Source organism: Panthera uncia, assembly GCF_023721935.1.
Source record: "Panthera uncia isolate 11264 chromosome C1 unlocalized genomic scaffold, Puncia_PCG_1.0 HiC_scaffold_3, whole genome shotgun sequence".
Lineage (NCBI taxonomy): Eukaryota > Metazoa > Chordata > Mammalia > Carnivora > Felidae > Panthera > Panthera uncia.
Genome location: NW_026057584.1, coordinates 905,570 through 926,269, shown reverse-complemented (window position 1 = coordinate 926,269; position 20,700 = coordinate 905,570). Strand labels below are relative to the sequence as shown.

At 52.2% G+C, this 20,700-nt stretch overlaps 1 protein-coding gene across 1 annotated transcript in view; it reads right to left on the bottom strand.

Moving 5' to 3' along the window:
• The window catches only part of HDLBP (high density lipoprotein binding protein), a 71,752-nt gene that overhangs the window by 19,707 nt on the left and 31,345 nt on the right, over positions 1-20,700 (bottom strand). Inside the window, exons 2-11 of the mRNA XM_049614523.1 lie at positions 14,560-14,624; positions 13,250-13,362; positions 11,696-11,853; positions 10,256-10,471; positions 3,426-3,632; positions 3,126-3,341; positions 2,398-2,604; positions 2,158-2,265; positions 757-861; positions 307-385 (exon numbers count right to left, since the gene is read on the bottom strand). Coding sequence (XP_049470480.1) covers positions 307-385; positions 757-861; positions 2,158-2,265; positions 2,398-2,604; positions 3,126-3,341; positions 3,426-3,632; positions 10,256-10,471; positions 11,696-11,853; positions 13,250-13,325 — 1,372 coding nt within the window. The 5' untranslated portion in view covers positions 13,326-13,362; positions 14,560-14,624. The remainder of the gene's footprint in view (positions 1-306; positions 386-756; positions 862-2,157; positions 2,266-2,397; positions 2,605-3,125; positions 3,342-3,425; positions 3,633-10,255; positions 10,472-11,695; positions 11,854-13,249; positions 13,363-14,559; positions 14,625-20,700) is intronic.

The window sequence follows — 20,700 nt, the reverse complement described above, 5'->3', positions numbered from 1 at the left end:
GCGCTCCTGATCAGACAGAGCTCACCTGGGCTGCCGTGATATCGCTTGCCCAAAAGAACCCCTCCCTGTGCCCGTGAGCCCAGACATTTCCTGCTCCTTGGGGAGCCCTGCTAGGCACCCATTCGGTAGTGACTAGAAAACCAGTGATGTTACCCCATCAGGCTCGGTAGTCCTTCACCGTGACCTCTGACCAGGATGGTCATGGTTACCTCCAGACCGACCACAGCCCGAGGAGAAGAGGAGTTCGAAGCTGTGTGACCCACCCTCAACCCCAGCACCACCCCCGGCGCCATCAGCCGCACTCACTGTTGGCCCCGCTCTTCCCGATGAGGTGCCTGTGGAACTTGTGGTCCACGTTGATCTCCACATAGTCCATCCGGGTAATCTGCAGGAGAAGCACAGAATGGGTCCGGAGACAAACTCCTGAGGCCATGGGATGAGCCACCGTCTCAGACACCAGCAAGAACCAAAGTCCAAAAGCCGGTAGCTGTTGCCATGTTTTGTCACTCAACTGTCGGGCATTGTTCTAAGACTGTCCTTCCGGCCCACTTCAAAGACCCTTCTTCAAAACAAAGTCTCCTCCATCCATGAACCTCCTGGACTCGGCCAGGTTCTAACCGCTTCAGAACCCGTTACTCGCCCTGGGCTACCCCTGGGTAGCCAGGCCCACCCACGTGATGTCTGACTGGCAAGCGAGGACATTCCAGCCACGCCCCTACCTCACCAGCACCCACAACGTGCAGGGGGGCACCTTACCAGGTCTTTGACCATGGCTTCAATCTGTTCCTGGGCCACGTTTACATCCTCTGTGGGGCCTTCCAGAGTGATCTTGTCCTCACCTTCCGTGAACTCGATGTGAACCTACCACATCAAAATGAGGAAGGAGATGGCCAAGACGGCACGGCACAGCGGCAGCGCCCTGAGAACCTGCGAGTGCTTTCCTGAGGCAGCGGCCAACCCCACCTGCTTCATATAAACGCTCGTCCAGAGACACCACAGGCGGCTGAAGAGGGCAGCTGGGGGACACCCATTATTTCGGTACTCGATACCGCGATCTAATCATCTTTGCTTCAGTAAATACGGGAACTGTAAAATCCTCCACAATACGCCTACCACCCACACCGCAGACCTAGAGCACCTCAACACCACTTTCCCCACTGTTTCGCTGTGGCACTTTCCCCGTTACAGGCCTACTCCTCTTCACTCACACAAAGAATGAGACAGGAGACAAGTATTGGGGCCCCTGGGTGACTCAGTCGGTTGAGTGTCCGACTTCGGCTCAGGTCATGATCTCACGGCTCTTCAGTCTGAGCCCTGCGTGGGGCTCTGTGCTGACAGCTCGGAGCCTGGAACCTGCTTCAGATCCTGGGTCTCCCTCTCTCTCTGCCCCTCGCCCACTAGCATCCTGTTTCTCTCTCTCAAAAATAAACATTAAAAACACTTTTTTAAAAAAGTCAAACAATGAGGACAAGCATTAGGGAGGAAATCTGAACCCACGGAGAGCTGCCTGAAGGTGGTCCACAGGCAGGGCCAGCCCTGTCCCCACTTACGACACACCGGGCAAGAGGGCAACGTGTGACGAGGGCATTAAGGGAGAGTGGCCCCAGGAAGCAGCTGCATTTGTGTGAACCAGGACCCTGAGCCTAAGGGAAACATGAGGAAGTCAACTGGAAACCCGCTGTGAGTAGGAGGGTGGTACGAAGGAGGTGTTCCCGCGCGAGTCCGCCGGGGTAAGTCCACGGGGAGCTGTGGTCCCCTCCGGAAGACCAGGGAGACGTCAGGGATGGGAGTGCAAAGCACGAAAAGGCTGTAACGCCGCACTTCAAACAAACGGCGCGCGTGTGCTCTTCCAAGTTTACACACGTAACTATCGTGAAGTTACTACGCCCTAGTACAGGAGAGCTTTCCTAAGGTATCCACGACACCCGACGATACACACAGCTTCCGACTAAAAAGGTCAAAAGAATGACAGGTACATTAAAAACTTCATTACGTTCTTCCTCAGCCAACCATGTAAACGGACTGGCACAAACAGCAACTGACTTTTAAACACCGTGCCACGGTCTTCAGAGGCACGCCCAGAATAAACAACAAACGTCAGCAACGGGACGACAAGATCAAAAACTCAGAACTAACACATCCGCAAGGCCCCCTCACCTTAGGCATCTGCTGAGTGATCTTGGCCAGGTTCTGCCCTTTCTTGCCAATGATGAATCGGTGAAGCCAGGAAGGAGCGGAGACGGACGATACCGTAAAACTGTTGGCCTAGGAAACCAGGGGGCAGAGCAGCGGGTTTGCGGGGGCCAGCTCACGCGTGTTCACGCTCGCCAGAGCCAGGCGTGCGCTCCCCCGACACGGTCCCCGCAGCCAGCGCCCGGTGTCGTACGCGGCAGTTACCTTGGCATAGACTTCAGTCAGCGCCTGCCCCAGCTTTTCAGGCTCGCCTCGAAGTATCACAGTCTCGGAGATGCTGTCTGAGGGTGGGATCTCCACAGACACGCCTGTTCTTTCCAGGATCTCCTGTAAGGAGTTGCCCTTGGGCCCGATGACATACTTGTGCTGGGACTTCTTCACCTCCACAGCGATGGTTGTGGTCTTCTTTTTCTAAGAGCACCATGAGGGAGTCAGAAGGGAGGACTCAGGAGGAATAGGTGGGAACAGAACACTGTCATCAAAGAAGGGGGGAGCAAGACGCAGAGCCTTACATACTCGTGAGCCCTTGCAAGTGAAGACGGGGACCAGCCAACCCCCAGAACCTCCTCTGATCAAGGGCTGGGTTTCGTCCTCACAAGAATCACCTGAGAATTTAACTCGAGCCCGGACTGAAAAGTCCAAGTCCACGAGGTGAGGACACCAAGTCCTCCCCTACCTCAAGGAGTGAGTATGGGGACTCCATGACGGGGACTCACAGCAGACAGCTAGCTCCAACACTGGACTGGATCTGGGTGCTACGTCCAGCCCAGGCGTCTAGCTCCAAGCTCTGTCCACTCTTTCCCTGCCCAACAGCTCCACCCGCTAGCTAACTAGAAACTGAACTCATCTGGGCACAAGACGGTAAGAGGCAGGGGCTAGACTTCAGCCACACCTCCAGATGACAGTCCCCACACTCTCTGCCCAACCACTACCTTCTCCTCATAAATCTTCTTGATGCGAGCCACAGCCTGGGCCAACTGCTCCTTCTCTCCAGTGAAGACAATCTCTGTCCGGTTGACGCTGGGTGGGGGGATGTTGATGCGCGTCCCTGTCTCCTGCATGATCTCACCAACAAGTCGGTTATAAGGCCCAGCGATGAAGGGGTGGAACGCCTTCTCCACTTCCAGCCTCTCGACAGCACGTTTGTCCTGGAAAGGACAGAACAGAACCATGAAGGCACAGCTCTTGGGCTGAGGCCGATGCACACACACCAAGCCCTCACCTGGCCCCACCTGCTCAGCGGAGATGAGCAAGACTTCATGGCGAGCTTTCTCGATGCCTTCTTTGGTACCGGTGATCCTGATCTGATTGCTGGCGTCATCTGGGCGTGGGATCTGGATTTTGGTTGCAGTTTTGAGCTCTAAGTCTTGCAGTTTCTCTCCATTTTTGCCAATAACAAAGCGATGGTGTTCTTTGGGAATGGCGACAGTTGCTGAGGCCTGTAAGAGGAAGAGAGGCAGAGAAAACAATAGTATTTGCAGGTCCTGAAAAAGCATTATTTCTCCATGGTATCCTCTCCGCCTGAAACGCCATTCTTGCCTGCCAGTGCCAGCCCATCCCTCAGAACACTCCCAGGTTAAATAAACATCATGGTCTTGGGGACGCTTACCCTTGACCCCAAGGCTAGGAAAAGTTCAAGTGCAATACACCCCCCCATGACCCCATGACACATGCTCTGCTGTCATAGTTAGTTAGAAGTACTGATTTGTTCAACGGCTTCTCGACGCAATGAGCCACCACGAGAACAGGAATATTCAAGAATGCTGTCTTGTTCTCCACTTCCATGACTGTCAACACCATCCTGGGACATGGTAGGAAAACGGGTACATAACCGACTAACCACATTAATTTTTGTTTCTGGAATACTAAGCGATTTTTATTTTCAGACATAAGACCTATATCCCTAATAAACTCTTTTTCCTCTCTTTTACAACCACTTAAAACAGACGACTTATCTGAGAAAATAAAATAGAAATAGTCCAAAGCCTTCATCCAATGAGTCCAACTGCTAGAAATCAAGCAGGTTCCTGAAGTCCCAAAGAGCCAGGAGGACACAGGCTCCCAGTCTTCCCAACTCTGTGCAGAAAGTAGCCACTAAGACGACTTAAAAAAGAAACGTGTTAAAGCTCCCAACACTGGTGTAGCAGAAACTCCCGTATCAGCCACTTCCCCCTTCCCCCAAAATACCGTCTTATAGCAGACTACCTGACGTTCAAAACAAAAATGTCATAGAGACCATATAACAGGACCTCACTTCCCAACCAGCACAGAAAAAGACCACCAGCCTGTTACACATTCTGATCAGCTCACGTTTGCTCCAAAAATGGATGAGGAAATCAGTTTATATAATTCATCATACCACTGACGTGTCATGACGTTGACGTAAGAAGAAAAATCAAACGATCACCTCCAGAAAATTTAAATCTATTTATGATTTAAAATGTGCAAGAACATGAACATCAATGGATGTGTTACTCCTGTAACATGACAAAAGGCATGCACCCTACTCAGCCTGTACTTAACGGGAGGTACCCACTGAGGTCTGCCCCCCCCCACCTCCACTGCAGGGGGTCACCACAAAAGGAAACCCAAGGAAGCAAAGCAGGCACAAAGATGAGACAGGGAAGAGGCACGGGCCTGTGCCTTCCGGAGCCCCGGGAAACTACAACTTTATTAAACGTCTAAGGTCTATAACAGGGAGAAGAGCAGCACCAAAGCAGCTTTATCTCATGCTAACGGCAACTGGTTAGAAGACAGAATGCAAAAGAATGGCCATTTCTGACAGGCCAAAAAAAAAAAAAAAAAAAAAAAAGACAAAGTAGCTAAGTAGACACAACCCAACATAAGAGGTGGGGTCCCTGCACTAAAACTCACAGGACGGGGCGCCAAGGCAGCGCAGGGGGGATCCGAGCACTAGAACTCACAGGACGGGGTGCCCCGGTGGCACAGTCATTAAGCATCTGACTCCAGCTCAGGTCATGACCTCACGGTTCATGAGCCCGAGTCCCGCATCAGGTGAGCCCCACTTCTCTCTCTCCCTTTCACTCACTTTTGCCCTCTTTCAAAAAAAAAAAAATCACAAAACACTCCTTTAAAGCTCTAATGCAATTCTGAGCAAAAGGTAGATCATAAAGTTTTGCATGGCAGAACAAAAGAGAAAGGCACAAGGAAAATCTTGAAAGAGGACAGTACAGGAAGGGTACCAGTAACTGTACTAAATATAAATAATATAAAACTACTACCCTTAAAACAGAATATTAGCACACAGAAAGACAGACCAACAGGTCAGAACTGAAAACCCACAAACAGAAACAAGTTAATACGGAAACGTAGGACTTCATAAAAACAGCCACTCAAATCACTGGGAAAAACTCTTTTAAAACTGGTGTCGACAACCTAACAGCCGTATGGAGAAGGATGAAACTGGATGTGCCCCTCCCCCTGCTGGTAAGAAACTCCAAACATCCAGAACAAAAAGGGAAGAACACCCTTCCAGGCACCAGGAAAAGATGAAGTTTCTCATAATCCAGAAGTGAAACAGTTTCCTAGTGAGGACTCAAAATAACAATAGTAATGAACATGACTACACTTGAATAACCCGTCACACAGCAAAACACACCAAGGTCAAAAAACAAATGGCCAACTAGGAAGCGTTATTCATAAGGTGTATTACTGGTGCAGGTTTTTAAATTCTTTTTTTTAACGTTTATTTATTTTTGAGAGACAGAACACGAGCAGGGAAGGGGCAGAGACAGAGAGGGAGACACAGAATCCGAAACAGGCTCCAGGCTCTGAGCTGTCAGCACAGAGCCCGACGCCAGGCTCGAACTCATGAAACGAACCATGAGATCATGACCTGAGCCCAAGTCAGACACTCAACCAACTGAGCCACCCAGGTGCCCCTCTGGGGCAGGTTTTAAGAGCCCTAATACACTGAGCCAGGTAGACTCTTTAACTTGATAGCAAAGGCCAAAGAACAAAGAGCACACAGAACAAATGCAAAGGGTCCTTCAGTATTAAACAGACACTCAATCGTGAGCGCCTGGGTGGCTGAGTTGGTTTAGTGTCAAACTCTTAATTTCGGCTCAGGTCATGATCTCAGTGTCGGTCGTAAGATCGAGCCCCACGCCAGGCTCTGCACTGACAGTGTGGAGGCTGCTTAAGATTCTCTCTCTCCCCTCCCCCACTCACACTTTCTTTCAAGTAAGTAAATAAAACAATTCTGCTCATCTGAAAAATCCAAATTAAAAGTACACTCAGCTACTCTCCAGAATGCCAAAAGCCCAAGCATCTGACAGGCGGGGCAAGCCTGTGGGGGAGGCCCCCGGGTGCACCTGGGGGCCAGGGCTTGGCTGCTACAGAGAAATTAAGTATGCACTGCCCTCAGACCAGCCCAGCCCAGCCATCTCACTGCTAGGAAACTCATCTTCAGACAGACAGGGTAAAACAGGAAATCCCATATGCACAAGGTTTTTAACCAGACACACTTATAACAGAAGTCAGGGAGGCACCCAAATGCCCATCAACAGGAATGCCTGAACAACTTCCAGCACACGCACAGAGCACCACGCACCCAAGTAAGAAAGGAGGAGAGCCACTGTTTGCTGATACGTATACATCTCCAAAAAAGACGCAGGAAAAAACAGGATGTAGGGCAAGGTCTATTACAGCAAGTTATCTTTTGCTTCTATTCTCAAACCCAAACAAGGGAAGGATAAATCAAAGACTAAGAATGGTCACCTGGCAGGGGAGGGAGACGGGGGGGGGGGGGGGGGGGGGGGGGGTGCGGAAGCTGTCTCTGACAGGATCTTATCACACAGCTCTGACTCTGTCCCAACCTAACTGTATCTCAGGATGAGAGCATGAACTCCTTCAAGCAATTTTAAGACTCCATCACCTTTCATCTTAATTAGAACTACCAGTTTGCACTCATGCAACTTCCTACTAAAAAGGCACAGAAGGGCACCTGGGTGGCTCAGAGAGTTAATCGTTTGACATCACCTCAGGTCAGGATCTCGCGGTTCGTAGTTTCGAGCCCTGCGTCGGACTTTGTGCTGAGAGCTCAGAGCCTGGAGTCTGCTTCGGATTCTGTGTCTCTCTCTCTCTGTCCCTGCCCCCTCATGCTGTCTCTTCCCCTCTCTCAAAAATAAACTTCAAAAACAATTAAAAAAAAAAAAAAAAAAGCACAGAGTTCCTGGATGAACAGTTGACTTTACGTCTGTGGCTACAGTTGGCCTGCATGTCTGTGTTCGAAATTGGGGCATGATGGACACGAATGATCACTCCAGAAGGCGGCAGGAGACCACACCAAAGGGGGTCCCACTATCCAAAGGTGATGCAAACTTCACCATAAAGGACCAAATCAACACATCAAAAGTTCATAATGACAGTGAGAAGATTCCCGGGTCCCCCGTGAAGATGCCAGGGTGCCAACGTAGTCTGAACACTGACTCAACAGGTGGCAGAGGAAAGTTCTTCACAAGAAGACCAAGTTAATGGGGAGGGAGTTAGAAAACTGCCATCTGCACCCCACTGAATTTAAGCTGTCTGCAGATGATAACAGTACTAAGCAAAAGATCGGGAACTTTATTAATGGATGCATTTGCTGAAAACTGGAGTCTAGTCTTGGAATCAATAACAACCACACAGGACCACCCACAAGTTTCCCTGCCAAACAAGTTGAACATCAAAGTAACCAACCCCTAGATCTAACCCCCAGTTTACAGGAAATAACAGTGGACGGTGGGACAAAGCAAATACCTGCTTATCCCAGAAAATCAAAGGCACCAAGAAGAGGAGGGGAGGGCACTACTGAGGAATCAAAGAGGGCATGAGCACAAGACGCCCAGCAGGCAGGCCTGGTGTGGATGCCGATTTGAACTCCAAAGACAACTGGAGATAATTAACGTAAGAAGTCCACAGACTGGGCTTAGTATGTGTATATTATGAAATTACTATTACTTTTAGGGGTGCCTGAGCGGCTCAGTCCCTCAAGTGTCAGACTCTTGACCTCAGCTCAGGTCACGATCTCACAGTTTGTGGGATCAAGCCCCACATCAGGCTCTGCGCCAACAGCATGGAACCTGCTTGGGATTCTCTCGCTCCCTCTCCCACGCACACTCATGCGCTTTCACTCCGTCTCTCAAAATAAGTAACAAACTTAAAAATTACTGTTAACTTTAATGAGTAACAGCCTGGTAGATTATACTTTTAAAAAGGTGGGGGGCAGATTACAGATGAATGTATCTGGGATCTGCTTTAAAGTAAAGGGAGGTGTAGGGGGAGTGGAGTGGATCAGGTCTTCTCCCGCCCAGTGCTCACTCACGAAATACTCAAATATTCACTGACCAGTAAACGGCAAGTCTGAGAACTGATTACACGTCAGCAGCAAGGTGAAGTGCTGCCTGTGTTTCGGGACTTCGGTCCCTGAAACTAGTGGAGAGTTAGTGACTTTCCCATGGCCCACAGGACAGGGTGAGTGAGAGTGTGGACAGCACAGGGCAGTTCCCCTCCTCCCTGCTAAGTCCCTGCTCTTGCCCCACAGCCCCTCATCTTTTAGCCACAACATTCTAGAGCCAGCTCCCCCAGGAGTTTGCAGAAGATCAGTGGCAGGTGGGGAGAACCCCCATTTCTTTTTTTCTCTTTAAAGACTATATTTTTAAGTAATCTCTACAACCAATGTGGGGCTCGAAATTATAACCTGAGATCAAGAATTGGATGCTCTTCCAACCAAGCCAGCCAGGTGCTCCAGGCTGCCCCCCCCCCCAACCTTTTTGTTAGAGTGAGAGACATTGAGAGATTGAAAGTGAGAGAGTGAGAGAGTGAGAGAGTGAGTGAGAGAGAGAGAGAGAGAGCGAGCGAGCGAGCAGGGGGCAGGGGCAGAGGGAGAGAGAGAGAATCCCAAGCAGGCTCCACACTCAGCATAGAGCCTGATGCAGACCTCAATCCCATGAATCTCGAATCATGACCTGAGCCAAAATCATAAGTCAGACGCTCACTGAGCCACCCAGGCAGGCACCAACAGAACCCCCATTTCTTTTTTTTTTTTATTTTTTTTTAAAGTTTATTTATTTTTGACAGAGACAGAGTGTGAGCATGAGCTGCGGAGGGGCAGAAAGAGAGAGGGAGACACAGAATCCGAAGCAGGCTCCAGGCTGTCAGCACAAAGCCCAACGTGGGGCTCGAACTCACGAACTGTGAGGTCGTGACCTGGGCTGAAGTCGGACACTTAACCGACTGAGCCACCCAGGAGCCCCTCTTTTTTTTTCTTTTTTAAAGTTTATTTGTTGTGAGAGAGACAAAGAGAGCATGAGTGGGGGAGTGGTAGAGAGAGAATCCCAAGCAGGCTCCGTGCTGCCAGTGCAGAGTCTGATATGATGTGGGACTTGAACCCACAAAGCTGTGAGATCATGACCTGAGCCAAAACCAAGAGTCGGACGTTTAATAGACTGAGCCACCCAGGTACCCCAGGACCTCCATTTCTAAGTAAACCCACCTAACGCTGTCTCTGTCACAAGACATTTTAATTTTAATAAGATTCTCTGCATTGACCTTCACCTTTAAGTGACACCGCTAACGGAGAAACAAAAGGTATCGTAGATTTATTTATTGTAACAGTTCTCCCCAATCAATTCCAAGTAGTGGTATCAGACTACTAAGAACTATGAAACAGGTTCAAAACAACATCCGAACTTGTAACCTCCCAAGTTCAGGACCCAGAAACATGTATTTAACCAGCAATGCGCAGACCCCCGAGCCAGGCCCTGGGGACGAGCGCCCTGTGGTGGTGTCTGCACTACACCATCCAGTGAGCCCAGCTTCTCCAAGTGTCTCCACCCTCGGGACAAGCCTTTACCTTTCAGTCCATCAGGTCAAATAGCAAAAACAGTAGGTGTCCCACTTCTATCCCTGATTTAGTGGTTTTTCAAATAAAAATGCCAGGAGGCTCCACATGTTGCTTCCCCAGTGGGGGAAGGGTCTGACGAAGCCAAAGCCGTATCTGCAGGAGCCAGCGGCACAGTCCAGGGCACACCTGCTCGGGAGAACTCAGCTGGGGACCCACCTGAGTCTGCAGTCTAGCAACGATGTCCTTCCGGGCTTTCATGACAGCATCCAGCTTCCCCGACACCATGATGGAGAGGCCCTGGTCTTTGGCGAGAGACAGCTCCAGATGGGCGCCGGTCCTCTGCATGATCTCCAAGCAGATTTTTGCTTGTTCACCTTCTCCAAACTGGTTCATGTCCTTGTATTTTCTCTCCTCCAGGGGCACATGGAACACCTGCTCAGGAAAAGACAAAAAAGGGAAGGTAAAGAGATTAAGAGACGGAGAACACTTAGGTGCGCAGGCACCGAATACAGAGTCAAGAGCCTGAGTCCGCAGACTCCTAAGTATCCCGCCTCCTCCCCTCCCTTGCTCTACAGCCAGAGAGGGGGTGCCGCAGAAAGCACCTCAGGGCAGGAGGCCGCCCTCCAGTGAAGACAACTATACCCCGATACAAATGGACAGCAAGGAAGCACCAGGTGAGAGCACAGCGAAGGAAACACACAGGGAGGTAAGAGGGGCTGAGGGACAAGGAGACAGAGAAAAGCCATACTCAGAGGGGAGAGTGAGCAAAAGGGAGAGGGCAATAAAAAGGGGGCACATAAGGGAGCAGCGTGAGCACGAGGGGGTGTTGTCCAAGCAGGAGAAAGGAAGGAACCGGATCCCCCAGCCCACTCTGCAGCAAGATGAGGGCAACGAAGGGTTCGGGCAGAGGTAGGCACGTGGACTGATGACTCAGGACGCTCCGGCTGCCGGACGGAGAAGGCACTGAGCAGAGGCAAGAGTGGAAGTGGAAGGAACCAAAATGACTCTTGGTTTTGGGCCTGAACCCCTGAGTAAAACATGGTGCATTTAATAAGATTGGGAAGACTGGGGAGACACCAGGCCTGTGTCAGATAGCTGCCGGAAAGGTGGAAAGACCCAGGATGCAGTCGGTTAGGAGGTTCAGGCTCAGGGGACTTCTTGGCACATGGGTGGCAGGTAATCAACAAGCACGATCAGACAAGAGTTCACATGGGAGACGGGGTTCACCTCACCAATGTCCCAGGTCAGGAGAGCAGAGAGATGGACTAGTGAGATCAAAGAAAGCCACGGAAATGGGTGTCCCGGAGCCAAAAGGAGAAGACTTGCTTTGACATGGGGGGACAGAAGGCAGAAAAGACAGACAGGTTCCTGTTGGAGCTGGTGATGTGGAAAGCCACTTTCAGCAGTTAGGAGCAGAGACTGGATTGCAGCGGAGACTGAAGAGCCAAGGAACCTGCTCCTTCTGAGCGCCAGGGCTATGCGGTGGGCGTGAGGACAGCTGCCCCAGCAGTGGGGGAATGATCTACCCTCCAACCCCCCCCCCCCCCCCCCCGGCATGCCCAAAGCATTCCCATTTCTGTGTGTTCAAAACCCACTCCCTCAGGTGCTACCACTTCCTACTTGGAATGGCAGAGGAAGAAAGAACGGAGTTTCTACCTGAGTGATGACGGAAGCTTTGATGGGCCGGATCTTGTTACTCCAGGCGCCAGCAGGCTCCTGGGCATTTTCCAAGCAAGCCGATTTCTCAGGGAGTGGAGGGAAGGCATCTTTGTAGGTTGGAGGGTCGCTCTCCTCTTCTGAATTTAAAGTAGCAACTGGACCAGCCGACACAGATTAAAAGGAAGCACACCACTTTCAACATTAGACGAAAAAGACACTTGGAGAGTTTTAATGTCAAAATAAATCAATAAAAGAGAGCAACAAAACATTAATTGTGAGTGACACTCCACCCCCACCTCTTCATTTAGTGACGGTAAAGGGCCCTGTGAGCTCACCAGGCCCAGCACCCTCAGGTTCAGCATGTGGCCTGGAGGGGCCAACCCCGACAGCAGGTGCCTTACTCCTCCCTGAGTGGGGTGAGCCCTGTGAAAACAGGCCTTACCACAAAGAATTTAAGCCCAAGAGTCTTCTAATCCTTGCTTACAGAATCACAACTATGACATGACAACGCCTGGCACATAATCAACCCTTAAATATGCAGAACAGAATAATGTCAGTGCTCACTCAGCACTGCCCTCGAGACCCGCCTCCGCGGCAGACCCCGGCCGATCTCCCACCGCAGGGCACCGTGCTGACAATGACTTGTGCGGGAGCTGCCGTCTCTGACCACCCCCTCCCAACTGCACAGGAGCCAACAAGCCCGGTGGAAACCGGGCCCCGGAGCATTCATCACCTCCATCCCCCACAGAGCCCTAATCATTCACGGTTTTTTTGTCCCATTCACCAGAGCTCCGTGAAAGCAGGAGCGGGGCTGTTCCGGATCCCCCCGAGTGCCTCGGCAATGGTAGCGCCCCGCAAAAAACACTGTGAATGGATGTGCACACAGAGCAGGGAGATGACCTTTGGAATGAGACAGGCCTACGTGCCACTCCGGGCTCACCACTTCTGGCCACGTGGCTGTGCTATCCCAGGACGCCAAAAAGCCTCCGCGCTGACAAGCAGCCGGGTCCTGTCAGTGCCTGGCGTCCCTCATCTAGAGAGGGAAACAACCCTACGGGGCAGCTGGATGGCACGTGGCAGCGCTTGGGTCTCCACTGCCCTAGCAATAAATGAGCACGCGAAACACGGCCAGTGGGACTTACAAAGTGAAATTTTAATTAAACTTAAGAACTGATAGTTGGTTCGGTTATTAGAAAACGTTTAAAGTTGAGAACGGGCTGGAATAGAAAACCCTACTCTCTCACCTGAAAATTTTATAGAATCTGCATACAGATGAAGGATTATAAATGAAAATTTAGCATTCAAATTAAATTATCCTGTTTATGTAAATACACACCAGATCTTGAAGGATTTTAGTTCAACACAACTGGGAAACAGCAATTCTGAAAAAGAATCCCGTTAATTACCAGTGACCACAATCACTGGCTTTCCAGAAAGCGGTCCACAGTTTGAGAGTTTCTGTATCCAGAAATACTGGCAGAAAGATTTGACAAAGATGCTGAAGGAGCGATGTCTCAGAGTGAAGAAGAAAGGCACAAAAGGGGCCGTCACCTTTGATCTGCTGCGGAACCAGCCCACTTCGGTGTTCAGCAAAGCTCTCTTGGGTCAAAACTGCAACGGAGCTCATGGTTGATCTCGCGCCCGCGCACAATCCGGGTGAGCCACTGGAGCAGGAAGGAGGGAGTCAGAGAGAAGAAAGTCAAGGCACGGCGAGACCGTTAAGCTTCGTGTTTCAGCCAAGGGCTTAATTGTCTCACCAGCAAACCACCCATTCTCCTCACAACCCGTGAGGTACCAGGACACTCAAACTTTCACCAAGCGATGAAAGGCAAAACGCAAGTGAAGGAGGGTCCGTGGACAACTCTCCCCTCCAAGTTTAGCCTCTAAGTGAGGAGGCGGAGGCTCCAACTGAGCGCCCCAGTCCCGTGAAGCCCAGGGGCGGCAAAAGCCTACAGACCGACACCTGGACAGCCATCCTCACATCTACCTCAGATATTCTGGGGACTGGTTCACCCACATGCCTCCTAATGCTCAAGAGATCACGTGACAGCTGCTACCAAAAGCCAATCAAACAGGGTCTGCGGGGATCTCAGGCACCACGGGCACTACAGGCAAGGCCCAGGGCACCGCACAGCTTGGCGATGCGGTCCGGTCCACGGCGGGGGGATGGGGTGGGGATGGGGAGCAGCTTCTTCCACTGGAACAGCAAGAAGCAGGATGGGTAAGTGCCTCTGACACGTGGGGGCTGGGGATTCTTTGAAGTCCTGTGTCTCAGGGGTCACAGGGGACCCGCAGGTATAGAGTTCCTCAGTCCAGGGAAAGAACCACGCAGTCTCTGCCTCCAGACCTGCTGCCTGAGCACCCCGTACTCAGCGGGATTCCAGGGCTCTAAAAGCCACAGCCCCTTATTTGGAAAAGGGGGCTCTTTCAGCACCGAAGCCGTGGTGTTTGCTTCCCCCTTTCGACTCCAGGCGAGCTCCACGCTGCTGTGAGAACGAAGAACCCACTTTTTTCACACAATTACGCACCAATCTGTATGTACCACTGTGGCAGAAAAGTAGTAAGAGAGCCAACTGATGTAAAAAAGTGAAGTTTTTGTGTAATTTTCACAACTCAGAACTCTTCCTAGATCCAAGAAAATTAAGCTCTACATTCCTAAAGAGAACACAACCCAAATTCAGACGATCCTGACTAAACACAAAACTTGAACACAGTCGTGGAAGCCAGACGACACACCTGCAGGGCACACGTGCATGCCGCCCGAGTCGCGATGTGGAGCCACAAGTCTCTCTGAACCACTAGAAACGTGTGCGCGCGCGGCTCCGGGACGGGAAACCTTTGGAAAAGATGGTCAAACTTACCAGCAAAGCGGTCAGTAGCCAGAGAGTCCGTCCCGAGGCCGCCTCTGTCAGCCTGCCAGTTTTTGCTGGTGTGGGACAGGAAGGGAGCGGGAGCGAGAAGAAAACCAGAGAGAAGTTACTTATCTGTATTCTACAACCCAGATCCTTTTACCTCCTAAACAGAAAAGGGCACGACATCATCTACACTTCGGTATTACTACCAACATTTAGACAAGTTTTTTGGGAAAAAAGGGGAAGCTCTCTGTCCTTGAGCTATCAGTTTCAAACAAAACCTATTACAGTAAAATGTAAACCATCTAGAACTTTTAGGGGCAATTTTTCCCTGGACCGGAGTGAGCCCTTAACACCGAAACTTTTCAATTGACCCGTTTTGAAGTAAAATCCTTACAAACTTGATGGTCTGTTCTCTTGCGTGGTTGACGAATTTCTCCTGCACCCCTCTTAATCTCTGACTGCTAACCCAGGAGGAAAAACATTCTGTGACACAAAACAGAACGTGGACGTGGGGGGGCTCCTCCTGAGCATCTCGGGGTGAACGAGAGCTGCTGTCCTCATGAGCTCGCTGTGCCTTGTGGTTACTCCGTTCCCGTTGTTATCCTGTAAAAGTCCTTTGGTCCCTTCTAATCCACTGGGGATTTAGAAACCAGGCCATAAAATAGCAGGGTTGGAAGGGACCTTCAGAGGCCATCTGGGGAGGACCGAGAACCACTCTGTGAAGTGAGAGGGTGTGGGTCACCTTGCCTTAGGGACTTTGGGAGAGTGAGGCTGCCAGGTAGGTTACCTGCCACTTTACGCAAACCAGCACACACACGGGGACAAGGTGCGATGAGACGGACTTTCCAACAAAGGTTGGGTATGTGTCTGAGATGGGAGAATCGACAGCAATAATAAGAACATCCTGCTACCTAACTGTAGAATAACATCCCCAAATTCTTGCCTGTGATACGTTTAATTCAGGAGTTAGGAAGACAATTCATGGCAATCAGGGGTGCACCAATAGACTCAGGTCTCGTTGTCCTGAGCAGCATTTCAGAAATTAAAACAGAAACAAACAAAACAAAACAAAAAACAAAAAAAACAACAACTCTAAATGCAAGGCTTCAGTCACACGGGGAAAGTGCCACAAGCCAGAGGCCAGAGCCTCTCTGGGGCACCAGTCCCACCAGATCCTGGTGTGCACCCTAAGGCAGAGGGAGAAAAGTGGAGACAAACTGACCAAGACAATTTTATTTAAGAACCTGTCTCCAATAATTCTAACCCGCAAGTCCTACTGAAGACTAAGGCTCTTCCATTAAATCAAAGTACCAGAGCAGCACGTTCACATGTTGATTTTGACAAGGTGCAGGAAGTGAGCACTCCTTGCAATCCCACATGTCTGGCCAGGGCACACTTAGCTAGTCCAGGCACAAGATGGAGGTGTTCTAAGTCAAAGCACTGACAGCGAAGCCAGGACCCAGGCATCCACCCTGCCTTTGTCGCTCAGAACTCCCACGTGGGTTGCACCTGCCCTTTTACCTGCCAACCTTGCATCTCAACAGCCTCCCTCCCACTCCAGGTCACGAGGAGTCCCTGTTACTTCCTAAAACCCTCAGACACCCCCCTAGTAACTCAGGTTCCCCACATGATCGACTAGACCCACACCCTCTTCTCTGTGTACCTACTGACCGGTCCTCTTGCCTTCCTTGGCAGGACAAATCTTCCGTGCCGGGTGAAAGCCACACAGCAACCCTGCAAGGTACAGTCACTGTCCATATCCCCTCCAGCCACAGGTCTGTGACAAGCAATTCCCACTCTGCACCTAGAGTCACGTTACAGGACGAATTCCTGAAGGTCCCTTCTGAGATAACTCACACACCTTTCAAAAATCCATTCCAGCTCGCTCTTCCATGGGACCTTGTAGCGCGAGAAACACAAGAAAGGATCGCACACCTACTAACGTACCAGAGTGAGAGCCTGTCCCAGAGCCTCTAACACCCCCACGTGCGCACAGGCCCCCGGGCAACAGAAGGACAAGTGGATCTCCAGAAAACTCCAGACTTGTTTGACAGGATACACTGGGTCTCGTCTCCAGACTTCCAATGGTAGTTTATCACAGCTGGAAATGAATGGATCACAACCAACAACAGAGTTAACATCTGGGGTTTTGATATCCTCAGAGAAGATGGCTTTTTTTCTTCTTTAAATAAACTTCTCAAAACCCTGTCTTAAGAATCCATTTTAAGCACATACCTGATGACCCTTCTCTTAAGGCTCTGCTCTAAGATCTTATAAAAGGCTGATCTCAGCCCTCCTAACGTGCTCTCAGCATGACAGTCTACCTGCCTCTACGTCTACAAATCGGCACCAGGGAGACTGCCCCCCACAGCTCTATGCCCGCCCCAGCCTGCTCCCTGCAAGCCCTCACTCTGCCTTCACGGACAACACACAACAAGAGGACTCCCACTCCAGAGTCCTTGGACGACCGCACAGTGACCACTGCTATCTTAAGTTCGCAGGAGCCCTGACACAAGCCCCACCATCAAGGAGTACAGGCCAAACACATGCTATCGCAGGTCCCCGACTGATGTACTAACACCACTCAAATCAGGCTTGAAAGGGACCTTCAGCAACCTTTGAATACCACCGGACGGGCCCCTGCACTGCCTTCCAAAGGAGCTTCGCTCCACCTCTACACAGCTATCAGAATAGCGTGCCGTATATAGTGGCAAGACCCACAACTTTATTCCCCCTTCTCACCACAGAGAACAAGCCCACTCTTTTCTGCAAGATCGCTTCAGACTCGTGGAGCGGTCTCCTCCGGGTTTCGCCCCAGACCCTACATCATTTTGCTTGTTCTCAACTACTTTCCCTGCAGGAAACATTCAGATCCACTTAATGCAAATCTTCAACTATTCTCACCCTGGACTTTAACTCTTGTTTCCCAGAGTTTAAGTGTCCACAGGGGGGAAAAAGGCACCTCGCAAAATATAACTGTGCAGCAGCAGAGCTAGAACCAAAGGAAAGGGGACAGACAGAAGCAAAGAGAGAGAGAGAGAGTGTGTCCTCCGTGGCAGGGAGCCGCAAGCACTCCTGACTGCTGCGTGGGAGAAACACAGTCACAACGTCCGTGGATCACATCTGGAACTTGGTCCTAACAAATACACCACAGAAAATCTTTAAAGAGAGAATTTTACTTCCTTTGCTTCTGGACAAGTACATGTGCATTCCCTTGTGACCTTGTCAATTACATTTCCCCAGCGAGACGCCTATGCAGGGAGAACTCCCGAGGAACAGAACAGAAAAGTACGTCGGGGCCACCTAACAAGCTCCTGCTTCACGCGCCATGACAGGACTGAATGTGCTTGGTACTAAACACTCGCAGTGCAAACTCAGACTTCTTTCCTCTTCTTCCAAGATTAAAACTATTTACTTTTATGCCTACAGCAAGCCTACAAGGAAAACCGATTTTTTCTCCAACATACTTCTCAAGACCCACACGCCGAGCTTGAGACAAAAACGCGCTCCCCACGGGCCAAAAGTTCCAACGAGGGCCAGGTGAGCGGCTCCCCCAAGTTCTGAAGTCGGCACCCTTCCCGCAGGAGGAACTTTCGCAGATGCCACCTCAGCAGGCCCTCCCACAGGCCACGCGAGCCCGCGGGCGGGGACAGGCTTAAAGGGGCAGTAACGCGCTCGGCCTCCCCGCCTTTCATCCAAATTCGGTATTTTTCCGTAATGCACTTTTCGTGCGCCGACCCTGGGGTGCGTCCAAGTTGCACTGCAGCCCCCCAGGGCAGCAGACCCACCCGACCACGTAGGCAGGCAGCAGGTGAAGGTGCGGCTAGGCCTGCGCGGGGCCCTACCGCCCTGCTGGCCCCAACCCTGCCCTTCGGGACCCGAGCTGCACCCCCAGCCCTGCAAGCCTCCCCCCAACCCGAGCCGGGGGAGGGGCGCGCGGGGGGTGGTGGGAGGGGTCAACTCAGCGGCCGGACGCCCACGTCAGCGGCCCGGGCCCAGGTCGGCCTCCCCTCCCCCACGCTGGGCTAGGGGGCTGGGGGGAAGTGGGCGGCACGGAGAGAGAGGGACTTCGTGGGGGCGGGCGCCGCAGAAGGCGAGGGTTGGGGGTGGGGTGGGCGCGGGCCGGCACCGCGGACTCGGGAAAGTTTCTCACTCTTCCCAAACCGGCGCTGCGGCCCATGCGCAGTGGTGACACGTAGCCGCCCCCCCGGGCCGGGCCGAGCGGCGGAAGGGGAGGGGGCGCCCGGGAAAAGGAGGGGGCGCCCGGTTGGCGGCGGGGGAAAGGGGGGAGGCGGCCGCGGCCCCTCCCCCGCCCGGCGCTCCACGTCGGCAGCCCGCGCCCCGCCCGCCCCGCGCCCCAACTTCCCTGCGCCGCCGACCCCCACCCCTGCTCGCGCCCGGCCCACCCTCCCCCCCGCCCCGGCCCGCGCTCACTCCTTGGGGTCCGCTCGCCGCCGCCGCGGAGTAGCCGGCCGCGCTCCGAGGCCGGCGCCCGGGCCCCCGCGGCTATATAGGGCGGCGGCTCCAATCCCGCCGAGACACGTCAGGCGGCGGCCGCCCCGCCCCGCCGCGGCCCCCGCCGCGCCCACGCCCCGCCCCCGCCGCCCCCCCGTGGGGTCCCCACTCGCGGCCCCAGTCCCGCCGCGCAAGGCCGAGCAGCCTGCAGACCAGGCTCAACTCCGAAAGAGCTCTGCGGCCCTTGGGGCGGGGGTGAAAGGGGGTCGGAGAGTTGAGAAATGCATCTGCCCACCCCACCCCCCACGACCGGCCAGCCGAGCCGCTCCAGAAGCGAGGTCACTAGCAATACTGCCTCCCCACCCAAGAATAAAACAAGGGACCTCGAAAGGCACCCCAAGGGAAACTGTTGCCCACCGCCCCCGCCCCCAGCATTTACAACTCCCCACTCTGTCTTAACCAAACTCCATGCAAACACGGCCGGCCTGGCCCCAAAGTTCGGGCACAAACTTTCCTTCCCTCTCACTGCCGGGTGGTTCAGTTCCTTGCATCCCTACTCTATTCCCTGGCTACCAGTTAAATCCCCTTCACTGAAACTGGTAAGAATGGGTGTGCCTACTATGCGCAACCCTAGATCCAGCAGGAGAGAAGATCCCTGCCCTCAGGCGGACTTCCACCCTAGAGGGGGAGAATGGCAGGTCAGGTTTGCACTGTTTTAAATCAAGGGTACAGGTCTCCTGCAGGAGTTTGTATATACTAGTTTATATCTCTGATGGAAATGTCAGGAACAGACTCCCGCATCAATTATGGAAGTGCACCACAGATACCTGGGACCACAGGGGGGCAAGAGGCAGGGAGGGACATATGAGGGATTGTGGGTACAGCCAGGTGGGCTTAAACAGGAACCAGGTCAGCACAGCCTATATTTCTGATACAGGTGTTGCTTAGGTTCCGAGGATGACTTAGAGCGGCAGGTTTGACCAGATGTACTTTTTGAGTAGAATGCAGTCAAAGTATGTGGTTGGGGGGCTGGGCTACTGCAGTGGTTCAGTCTGAAGATGACACCAGCTTTCCACTATGGTTGGCAAGGGTACATGAACTAGGTGGCCAAATTTGGAAGGCAGCACCAAGAAGTCCCTCATTGATTGGAGGCAGAGCACAACAGCGGTTAAGAATGGCAGGGAGGTTCTTGGCTGCCCTCACAGAGATGAGGAGACCGAACGAAGACTTGAATGGAGAGGGGGAGTGTGCTGCAAAAACTCACAATGGAGATGTGATGTGTGAGATGCCCACTGGTTGGTCAAGTAGGCAAAACTGTACATACAAGCTGAAGGCTAGGGAAGAAGCCAAGCCCAGCCCAGACACCGGGAACCCTTTAAGACATCACTGGGGGAGAGAAAACCATGGAAGGCAGACAAAATTCCACCACTTGGAGCCAAGGACTCACTGCCAAAGCAGTACCCAAAGTCCGTAGAATAGGACATGGACAGGTGCCATGGCCTTAGACTTGGGAGAAGCTCTTAAGCACCAAGGAATTCTGTAGCGTCCCTTACTACATTATTAGCGTTTGTAAGGTAGGCCTTCTGTCCAGACCAATCCACCAGCGACTCAGACAAGTGTGTTGTGCTGTTGTTTTGCTTTGAAGTCTCAAGACTGGGTCAGCGGGGGGGGGGGGGGGGGGGGGGGGGGGGG